Source organism: Rhinoraja longicauda, chromosome 20, assembly GCF_053455715.1.
Source record: "Rhinoraja longicauda isolate Sanriku21f chromosome 20, sRhiLon1.1, whole genome shotgun sequence".
In the NCBI taxonomy this organism is placed as follows: domain Eukaryota; kingdom Metazoa; phylum Chordata; class Chondrichthyes; order Rajiformes; family Arhynchobatidae; genus Rhinoraja; species Rhinoraja longicauda.
In genome coordinates, this window is record NC_135972.1 from 24,125,913 (window position 1) to 24,151,191 (window position 25,279).

The window sequence follows — 25,279 nt, forward strand, 5'->3', positions numbered from 1 at the left end:
AGTAGGTGGCACAGAGGCGCTGAGGTGGAGTTGCTGCCTTCAGCGCCAGAGACCCGGGTTCAATCCTGACTACGGGTACCGCCTGTACGGAGTTTGCGCGTTCTCGCCGTGACCTGTGTGGGTTTTCTCCCGGAGCTCCGGTTTCCTCACACACTCCAAAGAAGCACAGGTTTATAGGTTAATTGGCTTGGTAAAATTGTAAATTGTCCCCAGTGTGTGTAGGATAGTGTCAATGTGCAGGGGCCCTGGTTGGCATGGACTTGTTGGGCATTCGGCACTGTTTCCATGCTGTATCTCTAAACTAAACACAATGGCATTAAACTTTGCGGTGTCACTAATTGTTGCATTTCTGACATCAACCATGCGAATGCTTTCTACACTCTTGGGTGTCTTTTAGTTATGTAACAACTAAAGCTACATCCTGCTTTATTTCAAATGTGAACAAAGGTTCAATGCAAGTTTAGCACAGTGTATTTTCAATTCCATCCCAACCTAAATAAACCACGATAAATTTTTTTGCCTTTTTTAAATGAACCTATATTGATTTGCACATTAGAAGATCCAAGCTCATTTGTTCTTCCAACTAATTTAGATATTTTTTCCTCCAGCTAATTTTCATCGCAATTTTCCTTACTGCTTTTCACTTATCAATGCTGAAATTTGTTTTCAAAATCTAATGCTCATCCTGCAAAATAATGAACATCCTAAGGCGGCACAGTGGCGCAGCAGTAGAGGCGCTGCCTCACAGCGCCAGAGACCCGGGTTCCATCCTGGCTACGGGCGCTATCTGCATGGAGGTTGTACATTCTCCCTGTGAGCGTGTGGGTTTTCTCCGGGTGTTCTGGTTTCCTCCCACACTCCAAAGACGTGCAGGTTTGTAGGTCAATTAGCTCCTGTCAATTATCCCTAGAGTGTAGGATAGTGTTAGTGATCGCTGGTCAACATGGGCTCGTTAGGCTGATGGGCCTGTTTCCACCGAAGATAGACACAAAAAGTTGGAGTAATTCAGCAGGACAGGCAGCATCTCTGGGGAAAAGGAATGGGTGACTTTTCGGGTCGAGACCCTTCTCCAGACTGGTTAAGGACAAGGGAAATGAGAGATATAGACAGTGATGTGGAGAGATAAAGAACACTGAATGAAAGATATGCAAAAAAGTAACGATGATAAAGGAAACGGGCCATTGTAAGCTGTTTGTGGGGTGAAAATGAGAAGATAGTGTGACTTGGGTGGGGGAGGGATAGAGAGAGAGGGAATGCCGGGGCTACCTGAAGGGAGAGAAATCAATATTCATACCACTGGGCTGTAAGCTGCCCAAGCGAAATATGAGATGCTGTTCCTCCAATTTGCGTTTAGCCTCACTCTGACAATGGAGGAGACAGAGGACAGAAAAGTCTATGTAGGAATGGGAAGGAGAATTGGGAAAATGGGAAGGAGAGGTGTCCAGCAACTGGGATATCAGGTTGGTTCACGCGGGCTGAGCAAAGCTGTTCCGCGAAACGTTCGACCAGTCTGCGTTTGGTGTCGCCGATGTATAAGAGTCCACATCTTGAACAACGGATATGGTAGATGAGGTTGGAGGAGGTGCAGCAAGTGAACCTCTGCCTAACCTGAAAGGACTGTCGGGGTCCCTGGACAGAGTTGAGGGAGGAGGTATAGCGACAGGTGTTGATTCTTCTGCGGTTGCAGGGGAAGGTACCCGGGGAGGGGGTGGTTTGGGTGGGAATGGATGAGTTAACCAGGGAGTTGCAGAGGGATCGGTCTCTGCGGAAGGCGGAAAGGGGTGGAGATGGGAAAATGTGGCTAGTGGTGGGATCCCATAGGAGATGGCAGACATTTCGGAGGATTATGTGTTGTATGCGATGGCGGATGGGGTGGAAGGTAAGTACTAAAGGGACCCGGTCTCTGTTGCGACTAGGGAGAGGGGGAGCAAGGGCGGAGCTGTGGGGTACCGAGAAGACACGAGTGAGAGCCTCATCTATGATGGGAGAGGGGGACCCCCGTTCCCTGAAGAATGAGGACATCTCAGTAGTTCTAGTATGGAACACCTCATCTTGGGTGCAGATGCGGCATAAACGGAGGAATTGGGAGTAGGGGATAGAGTCTGTGCAGGAAGCAGGGTGGGAAGAATTGTAGTCAAGATAGTTGTGGGAGTCAGTGGGTTTGTAATAGACGACAGTCAAAAGTCTATTTTTTGTGATGGAGACTGTGAGATCAAGAAAGGGGTGGGAGGTGTCAGAGATGTTGCCACACTGTATCTCTGCAGTCTAAAGGTCTCATAATTTGCTGCAGCCCTCAAATCGACTATACCCCCCTCAAAGAATTGCATTCAGTTGAAGGAAATTATAATTATTTTGCTCTCCAAAACAGAAGTCAGCATTGACCAAAAGAAACAACAACCAGAGCACTCAACATGTAAGAAAAGGCACAAGCTTAATTGTAAAGAGTACCAACCTTGCAAAGCCCACAGCGTGATTTAAGCAGTCTGCCAGTACAGTTTGCCTCTCTTCATCCTGCTCTCTTAGGAGTTTCTCTAAAAATACCTTGAATTTCTCCATTAGTGGAGTAAGCAAGTCCCTCATCAAAGTCTGCTTCCTGTCTGCCGGGTAATCGCTATTCACAATTAGCACGCCTGCCGATTCATAAATAAATAGTTGATCGTCGCTGCTCAACAGTGGCTGAAAACCGTTCTCCTGAAATAGACCAGGAGATTAGATAGACACAGGCCATTAGAATCTTCAGGCAACTCATACAGCACAACCATAATTGCTTACATTGAAGGAAACTGGGCAGCACAGTGGTATAGCGGTAGAGTCGCTGCCTTACCGCACCAGAGACCTGGGTTCGATCCTGACTACGGGTGCTATCTGTATGGAGTTTGTACATTCTCCCCGTTTTCTCTGGGTGCTATGGTTTCCTTGCACTCTAAAGACGTGCAGGTATACAGGTTCATTGGCTTCTCTAAATTGTTCCCAGTGCGTAGGATAGTGCAGGTGTACGGGGTGATCGCTGGTCGGCACAGATTTGGTGGGCTGAAGGGCCTGTTTCCACACTGTATCCCTGAAGTCTAAGGACAAAAGTTTAAAAGGTTTTCAAGATGAATTTCAGCAACTTATTGATCTAGAAAGGTGGAAAAATATGTTCGGTGGTCTCTTTGTGTTGTATGCCAGCATTTGTAGGTTGAACAACACATATTTTCACTACTCCTTTAACAAAGTAAGATGTCTCAAAGGGCTTCACAGATGTTATTAAAACTGCATTAGATAGTGATTAGTAATTTGGATGAAGTGCAGGTCAAAGTGCATCGCTGCACTTGCCTAATTAAATAGCATTTTTATAAAGCTGCTTGTATCTCTCACCCATCCAGTAAAGATCAAAATCACAATCAATTTGCAATGCTTTTTATTTATGGATCTAAACACAAGGCCACCATTTAGTTTTTGTCCATTCCCAATGGAACAATTTGATGTTAAAAGTCAGAGACAAAACAATAGACAATAGGCGCAGGAGGAGGCCAATCGGCCCTTCGAGCCAGCACCGCCATTCAATGGGATCATGGCTGATCATTCTCAATCAGTACCCCGTTCCTGCCTTCTCCCCATACCCCCTGACTCCGCTATCCTTAAGAACTCTATCTAGCTCTCTCTTGAATGCATTCAGAGAATTGGCCTCCACTGCCTTCTGAGGCAGAAAATTCCACAAATTCACAACTCTCTGACTGAAAAAGTTTTTCCTCAAGGAACTGCAGAGGCTGGTTTACAAAAGATACAAAGTGCTGGAGTGACCCAGCATAGATTGCCGACATTTCGGGTTGGGACCGCTTTCCAGTCATTTTGACGAAGGGTCCCTAGCCGAAACGTTCCCTTTCCATGTTCTCCAGAGATGCTGCCTGACCCACACCGAGTTACACCAGCACTTTATGTCTTTTTGATGTCTAAAAACCAATCACATTTGTGGAGCCACTTATAGGACAGGCTGGGTAAGGCCTTTCCTAGCAATCCAATAGTGTTACAGCCACCATTACTAAAACAAACAATGGTGAATAATGAAAGCCCTAGATAGAGTGAATGTGGAGAGTATGTTTCCATTGGTCGGAGAATCTAGGACCAGAGGGCACAGCCTCAGAATAAAAGGACGTACCTTTAGAAAGGAGACGCAGAGGAATTTCTTTAGCCAGAGGGTGGTGAACATGTGGAATTCATCTCCACAGATGCACCGTGCAGGGCAAGTCAATGGGTATTTTTCAAGCGGAGATTGACAGGTTCTTGATTAGTAAGAATGTGGAGGCCAAGTCAATGGATGGTTTCAAGGTGGAGATTGACAGATTCTGAATTAGTAAGGGTGTCAGGGATTATGAGAAGGCAGGAGAATGGGGCTGAGAGGGAAAAATAGATCAGCCATGATTGAATGGCGGCATAGACTTGATGGGCTGAATGGCCCAATTCTGCTGGTATAACTTACAAACTTATGAGCATGCATCCATACATACAAAATGCTTCAGTAATTTTCCTTAAAAGCACGTACCTTTAGAAACAAGACAAGATGGAATTCCTTTAGTCAGAGGGTGATGAATCTGTGGAATTCATTGGCACAGAGTGCTGTGGAGGCCAAGTCATGGGAGTTGTTTGTAAAGTGGAGATTGATAGATTCTTGATTAGTAAGGATGCCAAAGGTTATGGGGAGAGGGCAGGAGTATGAGGTTGAGGGAAAGATAGATCAGCCAAGAGTAGACGCAATAGGCCGAATGGCCTAATTCTGCTCCTATGACAGATGAACGTACAATTCTAAATCCAAATAATTACATGAACTTAAGTTCCCAACTGCCATAACAAGTTTCAAATTTGTGTCACTGGACTGCACTCCAGTAATTTGACAAATAAACTACTAGACATACTGCAGTTCTAAGAAGAGATTCCTTCAAATCCAGGAAAATTCAACACTTACGCAAGGTGAAAGCACCAGCAAATCTTGTATTCTGTTCAGAATATCTTCTATGTAAGGGTTCATTTGCTTGCTGGAACAAAAAAAGGCAACCAATTTAGAAACAATGAATTGCACATTTGCAAGGCAGTTTATAATTTTGTGACTTTTTGTTGTAGTGAGAAGTTACATCAGGACTAGGCTCCAAGGTATGTAGCCATAGCCACAATACAATGGCAACAACTGGAAACTGAAGAGACGTGTCTCTTAGTGAACTCGTTCAAAAAATGTTCTAAGATCAGTCACTGTACTTTAGACTTTAGAGATACAGCGCGGAAACAGGCCCTGCAGCCCACTGAATCCGTGCCGACCACTGATCACCCTGTAGACTAGCACTATCCCACACACCCTAGTGACAATTTACCATTTTTACCGTAGCCAATTAACCTTCAAACCTGTGGGTCTTTGGAGTGTTTGAGGAAACCGGAGAAAACCCAAGCAGTCATGGGGAGAATGTACAAACACCGTACAGAGAGCGCCCAAGGTCAGGATCAAACCCGGGTCACTGGCGCTGTAAGGCAGCAGCTCTACGCTGCGCCACTTCCATATCACCAAAACATTACTGCAAGCTAAAGATCAGAAACGGAAGAGGGAAGGAGACATTAGGCGAGAGTTACCTACCTCAGAGATTTAATGAACCTGGAGAACAGGTAAGCTGCCCTGCTTCGCACCTTTGCACTATTATTTCGCAACCCTCTGTGATCTAAAAATGACATCTGCGTCAAAAGCAAAAATGAAAAGAGGATTTTTTTTTGACCGAATAATTAAAGCTAGCATGTTAAGTGCAGTAACCGTTAAACTCAGAAACAAATCAGTCTTTTCACAATTCCCACCCATTGTTGCAGATATTAAATACATTTAGTTTTGCAAGCTGCAAAATCTAAAATGCAATTGTTAAAATATATATCCACGGTTACTGGAAGGAGTTTTAATAATATACAAGACCAAGTGGACCCGTTGGGCCCAAACCTCTCCTGCATTGGTGCAGCACCCTCTCCTACCCCCCTCCTCCCTCCCTCCCTTCCCCCTCCCCACTTCCCCTTCCCCCTCTCTATCCCACTCAACCCCCCTTATCCACTTTCCTCCCCCTCCCTCCCCCTCCCTCCCTCCCTCCCCCCCACCTCCCTCCCTCCCTAGGATAGATTTAAACTTTAAAATGTGAATAACTTTAAAAATATAACACTGATTTCAATAAAACTACTTGCTTTACCATTAAAGCGATGACAGTGAGAAAGGTGGGCCTAAAATTGTCAAGCTATCGTGTACCGTTTTGGCTGTAGTTCGATCACAAATAAACAAACAAACGAGAGTTTTAGTATATAGATTATAATATATAATATATTCCTTTATTCGTCCCACGCCGGGGAAATCTAATTCAACTCACCAAAACAGTAGGAATGTGCTGTGGTTCTACGGTAAAAAACTTCTCGTAACGAACTACGGTTTCAAAATATTCCAACGTAACTGAGGTGTGCTGGTACTGACTCACTTCAGATGTCACCAACTATAGGGACAGAGAAAGTGTGTTATATTTACGAAATTAAATGCAGCCATGTGTATATTTTTGTTACTTCATATAGTATTCAGTCCATCCCTTTTTTTTAACCTCCTCCCCTCACTTTATGAACCAGGAAATTAATTTCTACAAAGCATTTTTATAACAATGCAGAAATAATTGATTGCACTCCCCTTGTACTAAAGGGAGAACATTTTGAAATGAGGGAAACCATCAGGCAAATCTACCAGAAACTATGAATAAAGTGCTAGAGTAACTCAGCGGGTTAGGGAGCAACTCTGGAGAACATGGACAGGTGATGTTTCAGTTTGGTACCTGAAACCTCACCTATCCAAGTTCATGAGTTTATAAATCCTAGCAGCAGTGAGAGTTATAGGAGAGGAGGACACTCCCACTAGTGGAAACAAGCTCTCCACATTCACTCTATCCAGGCCTTTCACTATTTGGTAAGTTTCAATGAGGTCCCCCCTCATCCTTCTAAACTCCAGTGAGTACAGGCCCAGTGCCTTCAAATGCGCATTAGATGTTAACCCAATCATTCCTGGGACCATTCTCGTAAACCTCCTCTGGACCCTCTCCAACGCCAGCTCATCCTTCCTCAGACATGGGGCCCACAACTGAGATTTTGGGCTTCTCAGGAGCTGCTGCTTCACTCCCAAGTTACTCCAGCATTCGCTGTCCTTTCATGCATTGACCAACGGTTATAGTTCTTCGTTTCTACAATAAACTTTCTACATTGTTTGCAGCGTTTGCTTTGTTTTTAATTATTTAAGTATTTGCAGAGGATTCATTTGAACAATTAAGGAAATACTAACAGCTCAAGACTAAATGGCATTGCCTGAAGAGATGGACAAGTACAGCAGGTTGAATGGCCCTCAGCTGTGCTGCCCTGTATTTCTAACTGGCTGGGTGACCGCGAAACACTCCAACTGAACCTCAACTGGAAAGTAGATGTTTTTTTATAATAAGCCTGTAAAGAAGTGGGGAAGGCCGATAAAACAAAGGGTCTTTATGGCCAGCTGCACTTAAAAGCAACCAGAACTTTGACAATGGTGCCAAAACCTTTTGACTCTTGTATCTGGTCTCAGTGGGCTATTTCTATACACTTTGTACTTAATCTGGGATTGCATTTACGTATTCTGATAATTTACTAAAAAATAATTTCACTGTACCTCAGTACATGCGATAATAAAGAACCATTGATTTATATGTGGATTAACAGTCCACCTTGTAGTAGTGATTCACACTGTCAACATCAAAAAAATTTTTACGGCAATTTCTCAAATGAGCATTGGATAAAGTGGATATGGAGAGGATGTTTCCACAAGTGGGAAAGCCTAGGACCAGAGGCCATAGCTTCAGAATAAAAGGACGTACCTTTAGAAAGGAGATTAGGAGGAATTCCTTTAGCTGGGAGTGGGGAAATCTGTGGAATTATTTGCCAAAGACGGCTGCGGAGGCCAAGTCATTGGGTACTTTTAAGGCGGAGATTGACAGATTCTCGATTAATAAGAGTGTCAGAGGTTATGGGGAGAATGTGGGAAAATGGAGTTGAGAGGGAAAGCTAGATCAGCCATGATTGAATGGTGGAATAGACGCGATGGACTGAATGGCCTAATTCTGCTATGACTTATGAACTCGCATCCATACAGACAAAATGCTTCATTAACTTTCCTTAAAATAAAAGATAATTTTTGGCAGTTCCCTCTGCCAGCGCTGTTAGACTACACGCAAGGTGAACTACAACACTGCTAAATACTCAACTGTGTGCATCATCTCCTGCAAGACACTGGCTTTCGCACTATCCCCAGAGAAGTGCGCTCCATGGGATACCGGGACAGCTTCTCCCAACATGAACAGCAACCTCAGAGCCACTTCCACCTCCATGAACCTTGTGTTGTGCCAGTTCCTGAAGGATAGAAAGAAAAGCTTGCAAGTTTACCAAAAGAGTGTTTCTATTCCTTGTGTTAAGAGAAAATAAACTTTTTAGTTTAGTTTAGAGACACAGCGTGGAAACAGGCCCTTCGGCCCACTAAGTCCACGCCAATCAGTGATCACACTAGCACTATCCTACTCACTAGGGGCAACTTACAATCTTTACCAAAGCCAACTAACCTACAAACCTGTGTGTCTTTGGAATGCAGGGACCAGACAGAATTGTACAAGGCACTTCAGCTGCTAAACAACCTTTAAAGAAGGGAGAGAAGGGAGCGAAAGAGAATTATCTTGAGCAAAACACAAAGTGCTGATGGAACAGAGCAGGTCAGGCATCCTCTGGGGAGGTAATGGGAGGGGGGGTCTCATAGAAACTTACCATATAATGAAAGGCTTGGATAGAGTGGATGTGGAAAGGATGTTTCCACTAGTGGGAGAGTCTAAGACCAGAGGGCACAGCCTCAGAATTAAAGTATGTACCTTTAGAAAGGAGATGAGGAATTTCTTTACCCAGAGGGTGGTGAATCTGTGGAATTCATTGCCACAGGCTGTGGGTATTTTTTAAGTGGAGATTGACAGGTACTTGATTAGTAAGGGTGTGAAAGTTTACAGAGAGAAGGCAGGAGAATGGGCTTGAGCTGGAAAGATAGATCAGCCATGATTGAATGGAGGAGTAGACTCGATGGGTCGAATGGCCTAATTCTGCTTCTATGAATTATAAACTTATGAGCACTTTGTGTTTTGCTCAAGGTTTTAGCATCCGCAGTTTCTTGGGTTTCCAGTTAGATTTCTTAATGAATGATGGGTGTGGCTATGAAAAAATGATGGCTTAATGCTGCTGCAAAGAATAGGTGCCAATAGGCAGGATGGGTGCGTAAAACAAGTAGGTTGATGCTTCCTTCCATGGAGATCAAACCCGGCTATATCTGCAGCAGTTTTGAGGAACCTAGCAAAATAAACTTTATATTTTTCTTTCAACAGCTGTGCCCGATAGAAAACTCACATCTCATCCAAAGGACATTCTTGGACCTTATTTCAACTTATAGAATTAATATCCTGCTAAAGTTTGGATTATACATGAACTCCTGATGGATATTTTGTACAACCAGCACTGCTCCCAGCAGACGAGTCCACAGTAACAGTTAAGGAATACACAGTAAACTGATGACAATTTATCCTTGTCTTTACTTATATTTATAATGAATGATCTCTTGCTATCCACTTTGCCGCTGTAACACTGTAAATGTCCCCGGTGTGGGACAAATAAAGGAATATATATAAGATTTAGGCATAGGCAGACATTAATTTTACAGAAAATCAAGTACCAGTAAGTTCTTAGACAGGCCACACATAAATTCACATGGCAGTGTAAGAAATAGGCAGTGTAAGAAATTCACATGGCAGGATCAATATCTGGATCAGTGCAGTTTTACCAGTTTGTACTCTAAATAAAATGTGACCATAAGAATGAAGAATATCCTGGCCCGTGTTAAGATGCAACCTCTCCATCACATGCACTGCTGAAGAATGTAATGTATAATACATAGAAGAGGCACCCAAATCTTTCCATTCACGACATGTAAAAACACAACATTGCACAGTGGTAGAGTTACTGTCTCTCAAAGCAGAGACTTGGGTTTGATCCTGACTACGGGTGCTGCCTGCACAGAGTTTATATGTTCCTCTGACAGCGCGGGTTTTCTCCGGGAGCTCCAGTTTCCACCCACATTCCAAAGACGTGCTGGTGCGTAGGTTCATTGGCTTCTGTAAATTGTCCCTAATGTGTAGAATAGAACTAGTGTGCAGGCGAAACAGGCCCTTCGGCCCACCGAGTTTGTGCCGACCCTGTACACTAGCACTATCCCACACACTCAGGGCAATTTACAACCTTCCCCCCAACATTTTACCAAAAGCCAATTAACCTACATCTTTGGAGTGTGGGAGGGAACCGGAACAGCCAGACAAAAACCACATGGTCATGGGGAGAGCGTAGAAACTCGGTACAGACAGTACCCGTAGTCAGGATCGAACCTGGGTCTCTGGTGCTGTGAACCAGCAGCTCTACCGCTGCACCACCGTGCCATCCGCTTGCCCCACCCAGGTTGTACCGAGGTGGCAACACTTACTCCAGCGTTGTGGTGAAGACCCTTTGAACAGCAGCTAAAAGTAATTCAGGTGAAACCTGCGCCAGTCTGTCCAGCAGTAACTTTAAATGCTTTCTGTATTCCAGGAACATGGCCTCATCTTCACCCTAAAGCCAAATGATGAGAGGAACAAGCACGTGCATTACAAGAAGAGGCTCTTTTACAATCTACATAGTACAAACATAATTTAATTCCAAACCTGGCAGAGTGAACCCAACCTGAACATTTCCCAGTCAAATCAGTTCTACAAATTGCAATGCGGTGTCATTAAGCTTGTTTCGAACACAGTAAACATATAGACAGAGTACACAAAGATCCATTCAGTAGAATGCAAATTTGCCAATATTCATATCTCCAATAGTTATTATGCTCTAATTTTAGTTTTCTCTGGACTCGTGTAAGTTATATTAGATTCAAAAATTTACAGCAGTTATTTATCATTTCTTGACTGTTTTCATTGAACGACAATTCGATTTTGCCAATCAATGAAGTGAAGGGTCAAACAGGGAAAGTAGTTATATGTTTTGTTAAATACTTTAGGGGTCGCACAGTGGTAGGTTTGCTGCCTTACAGCAACAGAGACCCCGGGCTCGATCCTGACGGGGGGGCATCTGTACGGAGTTTGACCTTCTCCACGTGACCGCGTGGATTTCCCCCAGGTGCTCCGGTTTCCTCCCACATTCTAGACGTATAGGTTTGTAGGTTAATTGGCTTCTGTAAACTGTCCATCGTGTGCAAGACAGAACTTGTGTACGAGTGACCGTTGATCGGTGCAGACTCAGTGGTCCGAGGGGCCTGCTTCCACGCTGTGTCTTTAAACTAAACCCTGATACCGTCTTCCATATTGGACCAGAATATCTGCTATACATGGATTTGGCCGTGTTCCTGGTTATCATTCCCCAGCAGCCGTCTCCTCCTTCACCATTCCCAGCTCCGCACCACCCACTTCCCCAAAATGGTGCCATCTGCCTCATCTACCCAAGTCTGCCTCAATCCATTCTCCACCTGCCACTATCTCCCAACTCCACCCAAACCCCTCCCCTACCTGGCTCCACTTACTTGTCGTCCTTCAACCAGCATTTGCAGTTCTTTGTAAAAATGCATATGTTCAGATTCAGGGACAGTTTCTTCCCAGCTGTCATTAGGCAACTGAACCATCCTATCACCAACTAGAGAGCGATCCTGACCCACCATCTACCTCATTGGAGACTCTCAGACCATCTTTAATCGGACTTGCACTACATGTTATTCCCTTTATCCTGTATCTGGACGCTCTGGACAGCTTGATTGTAATCATGTATAGTCTTTCCGCTGACTGGATAACACGCACCAAAAAGCATTTTCACTGTACCTTGGTACAGATGACAATAAACTAAGCTAAACGTTACCGCCAATGAACTTACTAGTGAAGTACGGTTTTTCATTATACATTACCAACTTGATTCTTATTCAGTTTAAAATTCACACGTTCCACCCATTTGGAAGTACACAAGTTTCTTACCTCGTTTTCAAAATTGTATTCTTCATCATAGGTTAGCTTCTTCATAACTGCATGCATAATTGCCTACAATCAGGGAGAGAAGGTCAGGGTGGAATATAACTCCTTTCAATGTAATACCAAAACATTTCTTTCACACAAAAATGTCTGGTTTACCTCAATGTTGGCCTTTTGCAGTTCAGTTAATGCAGGCAGCTGGAAAGATAATGACAAAGTTTACAATGTTATTTTACAGTTGAAATTCACATCAATGAAAACAAAATCTGCAGTCATATCATTTAGAGTGCTAACCTCCACTGTTTATTCTCCAATACAAAGGGGCCAAAGTCTCAAAATCCAGATTCATTGACAAGCAACTGAATGAAGAAAAGCACTGATAGTATTGTAGTCTGAGGAAGGGCCCCGTCCCGAAATGTCACCCATCCATGTTCTCCAGAGTTGCCACCAGACCCGCTGAATTACTCCAGCAGTGTGTCTTTTTTTAGCATTAATAGTACGCTCACCTTCCTTTAGTTCAAAAGGAAATGTACCATTTCCTTTTCTGTACAGGTGAATGGGAAAAAGGATAAAAGATGACAGCAAGGCAGCTCAACAGTAGAGTTGCTGCCTTACAGGGTTGATCCTGATTATGGGTGATGTCTATACAGACTTTATAGTTTTTCCCCGTGGTCTGCGTGGGTTTTCTTCGAGCGCTCCGGTTTCCTCCCACACTCCAAAGACGTACAGGTTTGTAGGTTAATTGGCTTCAGTAAAAATTGTAAATTGTCCCTAGTGTGTAGAAAGTGATAATGTACGGGGATCGCTGGTCGGCGTGGACTTGGTGGGTTGAAATGCCTGTTTCCGGGGCTGTATCTCTAAACTAGACACAAATAGCAATCAAGTGAATAAATTAAATTGTCCAACTATTGCCATTAAACATGATTAATACTAGTCAAAAAAGTATTTCCAGATTGCTAACTGAAGCAATAAAGTAGTTGTCACAACAAAAGGATTTTGTGCTCGAAAGAGAAGAAACTTTAGTGGCCTCGTGGAAGAAAAACAAGACTAGCCATCTTGCTGGCACAGGCCTGATTGTCGGATATTCTATCAATTTAAAGGCAGGTACAGATCCACTACCGATCTTCCAGCAACTGGTGGTCCAGTACCTTCATTCATCTGGTCACAATTACTAGAGCGCGCACTTGAAATTCCCCCGTAAATGTGGCGCTGAGGCCAGGTGATCTCAACCCCACCGGGACTTCCGCGGCCGATCGGTGGGTTGAATTAGTTCCCTGCGGTCGAAGCTCTGGAACTCGGGCCCCGCTGGAGCCGGCAGATCCGTTCCCCTAACCGGTATCAGAGACTGACTGACCCCCTATTCTGGCGAGGGTCTCATCACTATGTTAGCTCATTATCATTGAAAAAAAATCAGCTAAATTAAAGGCCAAATTAGGATTAGGAAATGCAGATTTTAAAACATTTAGCGGATAAATTGTGTAAGCACTAATTGGTTTCCAAGGTAGTCACAACTCTTTTGCAAATGTTCATACAAAAGAGCACAGAAATACTCCTCACATCCAGCCTACCTGTTTGAGCATGTGAAGATAGTCATAGCAGAAGCCAATTATATTGGAGGAGATGTCGTCATCTTCATGCACCAGCAGCTTGAGCAGGAGAGGCACTTTAGCTTCCACCGCCTGAAGGGTGACCTGGCTGTTCTTCACATCACCCGCTTTCACCAGTTTACTCCAGCTGGTTATTAAAGCCTGACCCATGCCATTAACTAGTTTGGAAAACCTTGCTAGAAAGTCAACGTCATCTTCCTAGACCAAAAAAAATAAATCTAATAACATTCATGTAGCATACGAGATTCATCCCAGCTATTATCAGGCAACCGAACGGTCCTCTCACCAACCAGAGTGCGGGCCTGACATCCCATCTACCTCATTGGAGACCTTTAAATTATCTTCAATTGGATTTTACCTTGCACTAAGCGTTTTTCCCTTTATCTGTACACTGAGGATGACTCCATGTAAACATGTAAAGCCTTTTCGCTGACTGGCTAGCACGTAACAAAAGAGCTTTTCTCTGTACCTCGGTACACGTGGCAACGAACGAAATAGCATGCAATTCTCATTAGTTTTGAGGGCGGCAACCCAAATGCAAAGAAATATGAATACTTGCTGTGATCGCACTGTGGCACGGACCTGCTCAGTGTTGAAGAAGCCGGAAGCCATGAGCACTTGACAAAGCGACTCTACTAGTTTAGTCTTATCAATGGGATCCATGCCTTTATTTACTATTTCAAACAGACAGTCACAGGCTTCCTCACGGAGGACTTCCACAGACATGTGACTGAGCAACACATTTACAAACCTAGGGAGAGAGAAAAAAAAATTAGTCGCAGACAGCCACCCATCTCGAAATTTCTGAACAAATAGATACGTATGTACAGGTTGAACACCGATTTTCCAGCGTCCTCTATTCCAGAGCCTTTATGGATATTCAATTTTTCCAGGGCAACAGAGGTCACGTGTGAATGAAACGACAACACACCCCTGGCCCGCCAATGACACCTCTCCTGCGTCCCTTAAATACCGTGGAATGCCAGAAACTTAAATAAAACAAATATAAAATGTAAACCGAATGTGAATGGAATGACCTTTCGACCTACATCTGGCCCCCACCGTCTCCCCAGCCTGTTTGAGCCCCGGCTTCCCATCCCACTCCCGACTCGATAGGTGCAGCAGCGAGTCCTTCTCACCTGTTGCCGCTTCCTGCTGTCGCAACCGCTTCCCCTTCCTCCCCCAGAGTCGCCCTCATACTCCACCTTGGAAGTGACGGCAGGTGAGAGGGGAGGGAGCCCCACAGTAACCTCGCCTCGTTTGAAAGTGAAACCACACCAAGTGCTGGAGGAACTCAGCCAACTGAATGGGCCGAGGAAGGGCCCCGATGTCATCTATCCATGTTCTCCAGAGATCCTGACCCGCTGAATTACCCCAGCACTTTGTGTCCTTTTGTCTATTAACCATCATCTGCAGTCAGCGGCACAAACGGACACCACTCCCTCTCGCTATGGTCCATTATAACGAGGGTTTGGTTTACTCGGTATAACTAGTTTGATGAGCAGGAGTTGCTGCTTTGCAGCACCAGAGACCTGGGTTCAATCCTGACTAGGGCTGCTTGTCTGTATGGAGTTTGCACATTCGTCCCGTGATCTGCGTGGGTTTTCTCTGGCTTCCTCCCACACTCCAAAGACGTACAGGTTTGTAGGTTAATTGGCTTGGTATAATTGTCCCTAGTGTGTGTAGGATAGTGTAAATGCGTGGTGATCGCTGGTCGGCGTGGACTCGGTGAGCCAAAAGGTCTGTTTCCGCGCTGTACCTCCAAACTAAACTACTAGGTCTAACCTAACACTAGGCTGTAAACGGACTATAGCTGAGGAAGAGGTGTCCGTTATTGATGCAATATTAGACAAAATTTCAATGGCTCTGTGTGTGATCAGAAAGCAGCTCTTGTTGTAACGTGCATGTGTGAGAAACAATGAGTTCTGCGTTCAAAGACAGGTACCTTTCATTGGCTATCAGATTCAAGTCAATCCAGGCGACAAAAGCTCCCACAACTTCAAGGCACTGACACGTTAGTTCAGAGTTAGTTTGTTGATAGGTGTGTAGAATCTGGTACCAAGACTCCACGAGATTTGGTATACATTGTTCCCTCATCGCATCTTTTATTAAGGTATTCCGACGACACTCCTGGATATAAAAAAATAAAATTTCTACCAATCAGTCCATAAGTACATTCTGAGAACGATGTTAAGGATATTTAAAATGTACAAAGATTAATACAGACACATACTAGATCAAATGCAGCAAGGCTTTACTTTTGCTTACAAAATATTCATCTTATTTTGGACTGCAAAGTGGCGCAGTGGTACAGTTGCTGCCTTACAGCACCAGAAACCCAGGTTGGATCCTGACTAAGGGTGCTGTCTGTACAGAGTCTCTACGTTCTCTCTGTGACTGCATGGGTTTCCTCCGGGTGCTCCAGTTTCCACCTACACTCCAAAAACGTACAGGTTTGTAGGTTAATTGGCTTCCGTAAATTATAAATTGTCCCTAGTGTGTGGGATAGTGTAAGTGAATCGGGTGATCACTGGTCAGCCCAGACTTGGGGGGGGGGGGGGGGGGAGCAAGGTATCTCCACACTGTATCTCCAAAGTTTAAAGTAAAGTAAATCTTAGAAACTTCACTATAGTTCCAAAGGTGTTTCTTCCTTAAATAATTTTACTTTAGTTGTCTTTAGTATTTAATATGTTTGACGCTCCTTCGAGGTGAGGAGATGTGGAGCTCACCTAATTAATTGAGAGGAGAAACATTTCAAGACCCCCAAAACCATTTGTTTACAAGCAAGAGCCTTCTAAGGATGTGATCTAACCTTCCAGAGCAGCCTATCAAAATAAACAAAAATAAAATAAATTTAAATTATATCGCATGGTGTCTTGGAAAAGCCAGCCGACTGGATAGAGGTTTGGCTTCATGGAAGGAAGCAGGGGGTGATGGTGGAGGCCTGTGACGAGTGGAATGCCTCAAGGATTAGTGCTGGGCCCATGGCAGGTTGTGGTTTACATCAACGATTTGGATGAGAAGGTAGAAGGTACGATTAGTAAGTTTGCAGATGATACTAAAGTAGATGGTATCTTAGATAGTGAAGCTGGTTATCAAAAATTACCGCAGCATCTTGATCGGTTGGGCAGGTGGGCTGAGGAATTGTTAATGGAATTTAATGCAGATAAGTGCGAGGTGGTGCATTTGGGCAAGTCAAACCAGGGCAGGTACTTCGCAGTGAATGGCAGGACCCTGGATAGTGTTGGAAGAAAAAAAACAAAAAGAGGGATTTAGGAGTGCAGGTGCATAGTTCTCTGAAAATGGTGTCACAGGTGGATAGGGTGGTCATGAAGGCTTTTAGCTCATTGGCCTTCATCTGTCAGGATATTGCGTATGGATGTTGGGATGTTATGTTACAATTCTACAAGATGATAGTGAGGCCACATTTGGAGTCGTGTGTTCAGTTTTGATCATCCTGCTGTAGGAAGGATGTTGTTAAGCTGGAAACAGTAGAGAAAATTTACAAGGATGTTGGCAGGACTTCAGGGCCTGAGCAGGGAGAGGTTGGCCAGGCTAGGACTTTATTCCTTAGAGTGTAGGAATAAGAGGGGTGATCTTATAGAAGTGTACAAGATCATGAGAGGAACAAATAGGGTGAGTGCACAGAATGTTTTACTTAGAGTAGGGGAATCAAGAACCAGGGTACTTGGGTTTAAGGTGAGAGGGGAAAGATTGAATAGGAACCCGAGGGGCAACTTTTTCCACACAGAGGGTGTTGGATAAACAGATGAGCTGCCAGAGGAGGTTGTTAAGGCAGGTACTTAGACAACGTTTAAAAGACATTTGGACGTTTACATGGATAGGAAAGGTTTCGAGGGATATGAGCCAAACACAGCAAGTGGGACAAGCATGCATGGAGCATGTTGAGCAGCATGGGCAAATTAAGCCAATTAACCTACAAAAATCTGTACATCTTTGGAATGTCGGAGAATACCGGAGCACCCGGAGATAATCCACGCCGTCACAGGGAGAACGTATAAACTCTGAACAGATAGCACCCGTAGTCAGGATTGAACTTGGGTCTCTGGTGCTGTAAGACAGCAACTCTACCGCTGTGCCACTGCGTTGCTTTATTGTAATACATCTTAAAAAATGAGTCATGTGCAAAAACCAAACAGAAAATAAATTTACTTTGAATTTGCAGAAGTTTGGTACATAGCCACTTTATCTCACCTGGTGTGAATTACGGCATTTCTGAAACTGATGACAATCATTATAAACTTAAGCGTTACGCAAGTGTAAATTTCTGCAAATCTTCTGCATAAATATCAAATTCTTGATGCTACATTTCAAGAATAATAATCAAAGTTGATTCTGTTTTTTAAAAGCGTAGCAAATTCCTACTCGTGACTTGTGGCCAAAACTGGCATTCATCTGCTCTGCACCTTAAATACAAAGGGGCAAACTGTTTTGTAGGTCTGTACAAAGAGGTTTGAATTTCAGTGAGTGAGATAGTTACTAGAAGAGATAATGATATTGTATCTATTCCGTTTGCCAACAATTCCAAAACTGATAGACACAAAGAGCTGGAGCAGCTTTGAGAAAATTGATAGGTGACATTAAGTCGGGCGGGATACCTTTCCTATCTATGTAAACGTCCAAATGTCTTAGTAGCTGCCTCAACTACCTCCTCTGGCAGCTCGTTTATTTATCCAGTCAGTCTGGTTCCCCCCCCCCCACACTGATTGTGGGGGAGGGGGGGGTGGGGGACCAGAACCAAAAGCCCAGGACAAATCGAGGCCAACAATGGATGACCTCAGGCAGGAAGGTTCCCTGATAGGCTGATTGTTGGCTATGGAAGGCGCGATTCCAAGAGGGATACTTCATTGCGAACTGTGGAACTCATCAACCAACTTGTGATGGAGGAAGAAGGGGGGGGGGGGGGGGGGGAGGGGAGTGTTTGTAGACATTACCTAAAATTAGAAAATTCAACGTTCACACCAAAATTCCAAGACAGCGCCACACCAAGGCTACCGTGTACTTCAATAACAAACAAGCTAGCACTTTACGACAGTGGAAAATCAAATTCATGCTCACCGTTCTTACCTCTGTTGTGTGAACGATGTCCCGATCTACCATCTCGGCATCGATGGCCATAAGGATTCGCAAATACAGGTCCACTCCGCGAGGATTAAGGCCAACGACGGACAAAAGGTCAAAGAAGAACTTGGGCCATTTGGTAAGATACTCGGTTAAGAAAAGTAGAGCAAATACTTGAGCTGCTTTGTTGCGAATGAAAGACTTCTCTTGCTGTGGATTCACCAACTGAAAAGGACAAAGACAAAGGTGAGCCATTCATTATTCAAGAGGGGGATGGACTGCAGCGAACCTTAAAACTGAGAGGGCACTGTGATGCAGCAGCTCTACCAGCTGTGCCACTTTGCTGACCATTTGTTGATGGAAACTGATAACTACGCAAACCGAGGTACAGTGAAAAGCATTTGTTTGCGTGCTATCCAGTCAAAGAACATGATTACAATCAAGCTATCCAGAGTGCACATATAAAAGATAAAGGGCACAACATTTAGCACAAGATAAAGTCCGATTAAAGATAGTTCAAAGGTTTCCAATGAGGTTGATAGGTCAGGACCGCTCTCTAACTAACGAGAGGATGGTTCAGTTGCCTGATAACAGCTGGAAAGAAACGGTCCCTCAATCTGGAGGCATACGTTTTCACACTGAGGGCCAGAGGGGAGAAGAGAGTGAGACTGGTCCTTGATTATGTCGGTGGCCTTGCCGAAGCAGCGTGAAGTACAGATGGAGGCAATGAAAAGGAGGTTGGTTTGCGTGATGGAGCTGTTCCCGAACCAGCCGGTATTATTTTAGACAGGATTACCACGCTACTCACTTGAGTCTGAAGCCAAGTCATCATGGTTTGCCGAATAAGCTGATGCTGTGATTCAGTCAGAGCAGCATACCTGCAACATTAAAGAAAAGCTCACTCTCTGCACTCAACGCTTGCATCTTTCAGGCTAAAACTATAAAGGTTCAGATAAGTGACTTTAGACATCACCACAACTTACGAGCCATAGAGCGTAGAAACAGGCGCTTCGGTCTAACTTCCCCACACTGACCATGTCCCATCTACACTCGTCCCATTTGGCCCATACCCCTCTAAACCTGTCCTTTTTACATACCTGTCTAATTGTCTCTTAAACATTGCAATAGTACCTGCCTAAATTACCTCCCCTGGCAGCTCGATCCATACACGCACCACTCACCCATTGTATGAACAGTTTACCCCTCAGATTAGCATTCAATCTTCTTCTTTAAACTTAACTGACAAGCTTTAAAGCCCACAAGACCGTACGTCTTGTGAATGAACAATCATATGGGTTTTATAATAAAGACAAGAGTACCTCACATGCACCAGAGTCCATCATGCCCATTTTCCCCATTCAATTCTCCAAATATTCAGCTTCTATCAATTGAAAGCGATGACAAATTTCACTAATGCTGACAACTAGTGTCAGACAGGGAGCAACAAGAAGATCTTACCTACCAGTTTCCTTAACATGTTAACATCTGGGAAACAACTGCACACCATTGGCAGTCAACTAGGACTGGATATCTGCAAATTAATGCTCGTAATATCTGGGACTACAAAATGCTCGTAATATCTGGGACTACAAAACAAATGTTCTTTTCTTCTTGCACAAGACTGGGCATTACACTGGGCTGTGGAGAGCTAGATGTGGTTAAGTGTTGGAAAGTAGCGTTGTGTCACTTTCCTAAAGGGTGCACAGCGCCAGAGACCCAGGTTCGATCCTGACAACGGGTGCTATCTGTACGGAGTTTGTACGTTCTCCCTGTGACCATGTGGGTTTTCCCCAGGTGCTCCGGTTTCCTCACACACTCCAAAGATAAGAGGCTATAGGTTAAAAACAATGTAAATTGTTCCTCGTGTATAGGATAGTGCTAGCGTGTGGGGTGATCGCTGGTCGGCGCGGACCCGGTAGGCTGAAGGGCCCGTTTACGTGTTGTATCTCTGAAGTCTAAAGGAAAATAAATTATTACTGAAACTGCTGCCTGCCATTTTAGGCAGCAATCTTCCTCTTCATACCCAACAGCCCTTTCTTCATAGTGTTCTCAATCCACATCAGCTGGTTACTACACATCCTGCCAATAACAACGGTGACCACCCTTAAAACTCCTCAAACAATATTTCTATTATATTTGGCGGTGTTGACATTTCCACCGGCAGAGATCGTTATGTGCTTCACAATAACTATTCGCAATTAATTTTCTTTGTAGGCATTACAAACCATATAAAATAATACATTTTATGAATTCAAAAACAAAATTAAAATGCAAGGATCAGAATGAGAATGTCACCTCTTACCTGAATTTAATTTGATGTTCCAATACTTGAATACAAAAGAACTTTACATGGTCATCTCTGTGGATAAGAAAAACAATTGAAATGACTGGTCTTTACTTCCCCTCTCCTTTGCCTTCCTACATCGGCGGTTCATTGTTGTAATTCTTAATTGCTTCCAACACATCATTATTCTTTTAGCACAAAACCTACAAATCACTGACATCGACAGCATGGGAAGAGTCAGTTGCCTACCTGTACATCCCCTGTGCCAAAGCTTCAGCACACACCTGCCACGCATCTTGTGAAACCTTCAACTGTTCAAAGTATGCCAGGGCCTGAAGAATAGATCAAAAGTACAATAGGTGACACGTGATCTGGGCCAGGTAGAGGGGCTTTGATCCTTCAAGATCCCGGTTTGTTCATTTCCTTTAAAATGCTGACCGTTACCCCCTTGGAGGGAGGCCAGGGTAATTAAACAAGAATATTGCCTGGAGTCCACTGTTAAGTTATGAAGAGTCATTTCATGGAAACTCAAGGGATCACAAAAAACAATGACCAGTGATATGGGAAATTTATTCACAAAATGCTGGAGTAACTCAGCAGGTCTGGCAGCATCTCAGGAGAGAAGGAATGGGTAACGTTTCGGGTCGAGACCCTTCTTCAGACTGATGTCAGGGGGGTGGGACAAAGGAAGGATATAGGTGGAGACAGGAAGATAGAGGGAGATCTGGGAAGGGGGAGGGGAAGAGAGGGACAGAGGAACTATCTAAAGTTGGAGAAGTCGATGTTCATACCACTGGGCTGCAAGCTGCCCAGGCGAAATATGAGGTGCTGTTCCTCCAATTTCTGGTGGGCCTAACTATGGCACTGGAGGAGGCCCATGACAGAAAGGTCAGACTGGGAGGGGGAGTTGAAGTGCTTAGCCACCGGGAGATCAGATTGGCCAACGTGGACCGAGCGCAGGTGTTGAGAGAAGCGATCGCCGAGCCTGCGTTTGGTTTCGCCGATGTAAATAAATTGACATCTGGAGCAGCGGATGCAATAGATCAGGTTGGAGGAGGTGCAGGTGAACCTCATATGGGAAAGATTCACTAAGAACCTGAGGGGCAACTTTTCCCACACAGAGGGTGGGTATATGGAATGCGATGCCAGAGGGGGTAGTTGAGGCAGGTACTATAACAAAATTTAACAGACATTTGGACAGGTACATGGATTGGAAAGGTTTAGAGGGATGGAGGCACAGCAGTAGAGTTGCTGCCTTACAGCACCAGAGACACGAGTTCCATGCCGACTATGGGTGCTGTCTGTACGGAGTTTGTCCGTTCTCCCTGTGACCTTACTGGTATATACCAAGCCTGTGCTTCACCAATTATTACCCTGGCAACGTATAAATCTAAACATCTTCAGGAAAAACAGCCTGTCCACTTCCTGGTCAATTGAACAGAAGAGAAGCAATCCTCCAATCTGACTACAAAAATTACTGCAAATATAATCACAAAGTTTCATTATAGACCAGGAATGTGGCGTTTATCCATGCTGTATGACTATTTGCATATTTTCCAAATTTATTTAATTTAAATATTAACTGGCAGCATATATGGTATATTTATTTTACACTATGTTTCCGCTAGTGGCAGAGTCTAGGACTAGAGGTTATAACCTCAGAATTAAAGGACGTTCTTTTAGGAAGGAGATGAGGAGGAATTTCTTTAGTCAGAGGGTGGTGAATCTGTGGAGTTCTTTACCACAGAAGGCTGTGAAGGCCAAGTCAGTGGATATATTTAAGGCAGAGGTAGATAATTTTATTGATTAGTGCAGGTGTCAGAGGTTAGGGGGACAATACAGGAGAATGGGGTAGGAGAGAGAGCTCGATCACCCATGATTGAATGGCGGAGTAGACTTGATTCAAGATAGCTTTATTTGTCATCCAAAAAAACGAATCCTTTGGACGAAATTCAGTCACCCAGTCGAACAATAAAAGCATCAAAATAGGCAGATTACACAATAAAGCATTAAAATAGGCAAATTACATGATGGGCAGAATGGCCCAATTCTGTTTCTATCACTTGATCTTATGACCAATGAATTTCAACAGCAACATTCTAACATTTACCATATTTATTTTTATGCCCTACACGGACACACAAGAGACTGCTGGTGGAACCTTGAGAAAAACACAAAAAGCTGGAGGAACTCAGCAGGTCAGGCAACGTCTGTGGAGGGGATGGATAGTGCTGGAGGATCTCAGCGGGTCAGGCAGCGTCTGTGGAGGGGATGGACAGTGCTGGAGGATCTCAGCGGGTCAGGCAGCGTCTGAGGAGGGGATGGACAGTGTTGGAGGATCTCAGCGGGTCAGGCAGCGTCTGTGGAGGGGATGGACAGTGTTGGAGGATCTCAGCGGGTCAGGCAACATCCGTGGAGGGAATGGATGGGCGACTTTTCGGGTCAGGACCCTTCATCGGACGCAACAATAAGTTCATCTGCACAAAACAAAGCAGGTTGCTGATCATTCGGCAATTCAGATTACTTGACTTACCCGCTGTCTGAAACTGGGATCTGCATTTGGGCTCAATCCTAGAAGAGCCTGTTCATCCATTGCGCCGGTTGCTATTCTTGACAGTGGGCTTGCTATCTTCCCATTTACAGCCTATACGCATCTGTCAAATAGCAGCAACAAAACACAGCACTCATTCACCCACTGCGGCATTAAATTCACGAGAAACAAATTGAGTGGCACTAATCCCTCCACATTATGGCGCAGTGATGTCCACACACAAGACCAGTTCTGTCACCATCAGCAATCACCTTCAGTGCCTCTGGCCTTACTAGATCAGGATGCTGCTTCTACTGTTGCTGTGTTGGCCGATACAACAACTAGAAATCCTGAGTCAACTATTCCTTTGTTATTTACTGAATGAAACATACAGCAAGAGGGGACAACCGGGAAAAGAAACAATCCCTGTCCATTTTCTTTCAGTTTAGAGGAAGTGTTTAAAATACGTGTTTCGGGCACATACTTGAGATGTTTGATACAAGGAACTGCAGAGGTAGGTTTACAAAAATAAGACACAAGGTGGAATAACTCTGTGCGTTAGGCAACATCTGTGGACGACAAACTATCCTCATGCACCCCTCCTTTCCCCCCCTCCCCCCTAATCTCCAACATAGCAAATGCTTAATTGATTGAAGCAAGGGAGGGTTTGCTGGGGATAACAGTTGGGTTGATGAAATGGAGGGTGGGTGGGTTTGGTTGTGGAGGGCTGCGGGATAGTGGGGTCAAATATGTGAATTCGTCGCAAGATGTTCGCTAGTTGACTGAAGGAAAATGGGGGGATGGGGAGTATCACCCCCTCACCCCCGGGGCAGGGCCAAGCCGAGGCTCTCCCACCCTCCCTGGGTCCTGGGCGCTCCCCCTATCTCTCCCCGGTGCGCGCACTCCCTCCCCATCCCCCCACACCTCTCTCTCTCTCCCTCCCTCCACATCTCCACCTCCCTCCCTCCACATCTCCCCCTCCCTCCACATCTCCCCCTCCCTCCCCATCTCTCTCCCTCCCTCCACATCTCTCTCTCTCTCTCCCTCCACATATCTTTCTCTCCCTCCCTCCCCCCCCCCCACACCTCCCTCCATCCCTCCCCCCCATCTCCCTCCCTCCCCCCACATCTCCCTCCCTCCCCCATCTCCCTCCCCCCCCCATCTCCCTCCCCCCCCCCATCTCCCTCCCCAATCTCCCTCCCCCCCCCCATCTCCCTCCCCCCCCCCCCCCCCCCCCCATCTCCCTCCCCCCCCCCCCCCCATCTCCCTCCCCTCCCCCCCCCCCCCCCACCTCCCTCCCCTCCCCCCCCCCCCCCCCACATCTCTCTTTCTCCCCCACATCTCTCTCTCTCCCCCACATCTCTCTCTCTCTCTCTCTCTCCCCGGGGCAGGTTCTCTACCTTCCCTCATTCCCGGGCGCGGCGCGTGGGGATTCGGCTCCACCGGAAGATACCGAGAGGCCGGGTCACAACTTCCGGAAGTGAATCCCTGCATCCGTCAGGGCAAGAATGATGCGGGGAGACACCGATGTATTCATTATTATTGTATATTTTTAATGATTATAACGATCACAGCTCATATCCCAGACGTGGAAACAAATATCTGGCGACGATGGCGGCGCTTCTCTGCAATAAAAACCGACTCCTTCTCCCTCCGGCGGCCCGATGAGAGCTCGCATCCCATTGGCTCAGACCAAGAGCGGCCATGA

General features: G+C 45.0%; 1 protein-coding gene across 2 annotated transcripts in view; it reads right to left on the reverse strand.

Annotated features, from left to right (window-relative positions):
* xpot (exportin, tRNA (nuclear export receptor for tRNAs)) overlaps nucleotides 1-25,190 on the reverse strand; it is a 37,148-nt gene extending 11,958 nt beyond the window's left edge. Inside the window, exons 1-17 of one of the 2 annotated variants that reach the window (XM_078417245.1) lie at nucleotides 24,972-25,190; nucleotides 23,575-23,695; nucleotides 21,291-21,373; nucleotides 21,060-21,116; nucleotides 19,566-19,635; nucleotides 18,764-18,982; nucleotides 15,621-15,805; nucleotides 14,258-14,426; nucleotides 13,637-13,873; nucleotides 12,228-12,266; nucleotides 12,075-12,137; nucleotides 10,556-10,680; nucleotides 8,259-8,403; nucleotides 6,363-6,482; nucleotides 5,600-5,694; nucleotides 4,943-5,012; nucleotides 2,453-2,691 (exon numbers count right to left, since the gene is read on the reverse strand). In XM_078417245.1, the coding sequence (XP_078273371.1) occupies nucleotides 2,453-2,691; nucleotides 4,943-5,012; nucleotides 5,600-5,694; nucleotides 6,363-6,482; nucleotides 8,259-8,403; nucleotides 10,556-10,680; nucleotides 12,075-12,137; nucleotides 12,228-12,266; nucleotides 13,637-13,873; nucleotides 14,258-14,426; nucleotides 15,621-15,805; nucleotides 18,764-18,982; nucleotides 19,566-19,635; nucleotides 21,060-21,116; nucleotides 21,291-21,373; nucleotides 23,575-23,634 (1,976 nt within the window). In that variant the 5' untranslated portion in view covers nucleotides 23,635-23,695; nucleotides 24,972-25,190. Of the gene's footprint in view, nucleotides 1-2,452; nucleotides 2,692-4,942; nucleotides 5,013-5,599; nucleotides 5,695-6,362; nucleotides 6,483-8,258; nucleotides 8,404-10,555; nucleotides 10,681-12,074; nucleotides 12,138-12,227; nucleotides 12,267-13,636; nucleotides 13,874-14,257; nucleotides 14,427-15,620; nucleotides 15,806-18,754; nucleotides 18,983-19,565; nucleotides 19,636-21,059; nucleotides 21,117-21,290; nucleotides 21,374-23,574; nucleotides 23,696-24,971 lie in introns of both variants that reach the window. The other variant, XM_078417244.1, reaches the window with a different exon arrangement.
* Nucleotides 25,191-25,279: the final 89 nt, after the last annotated feature.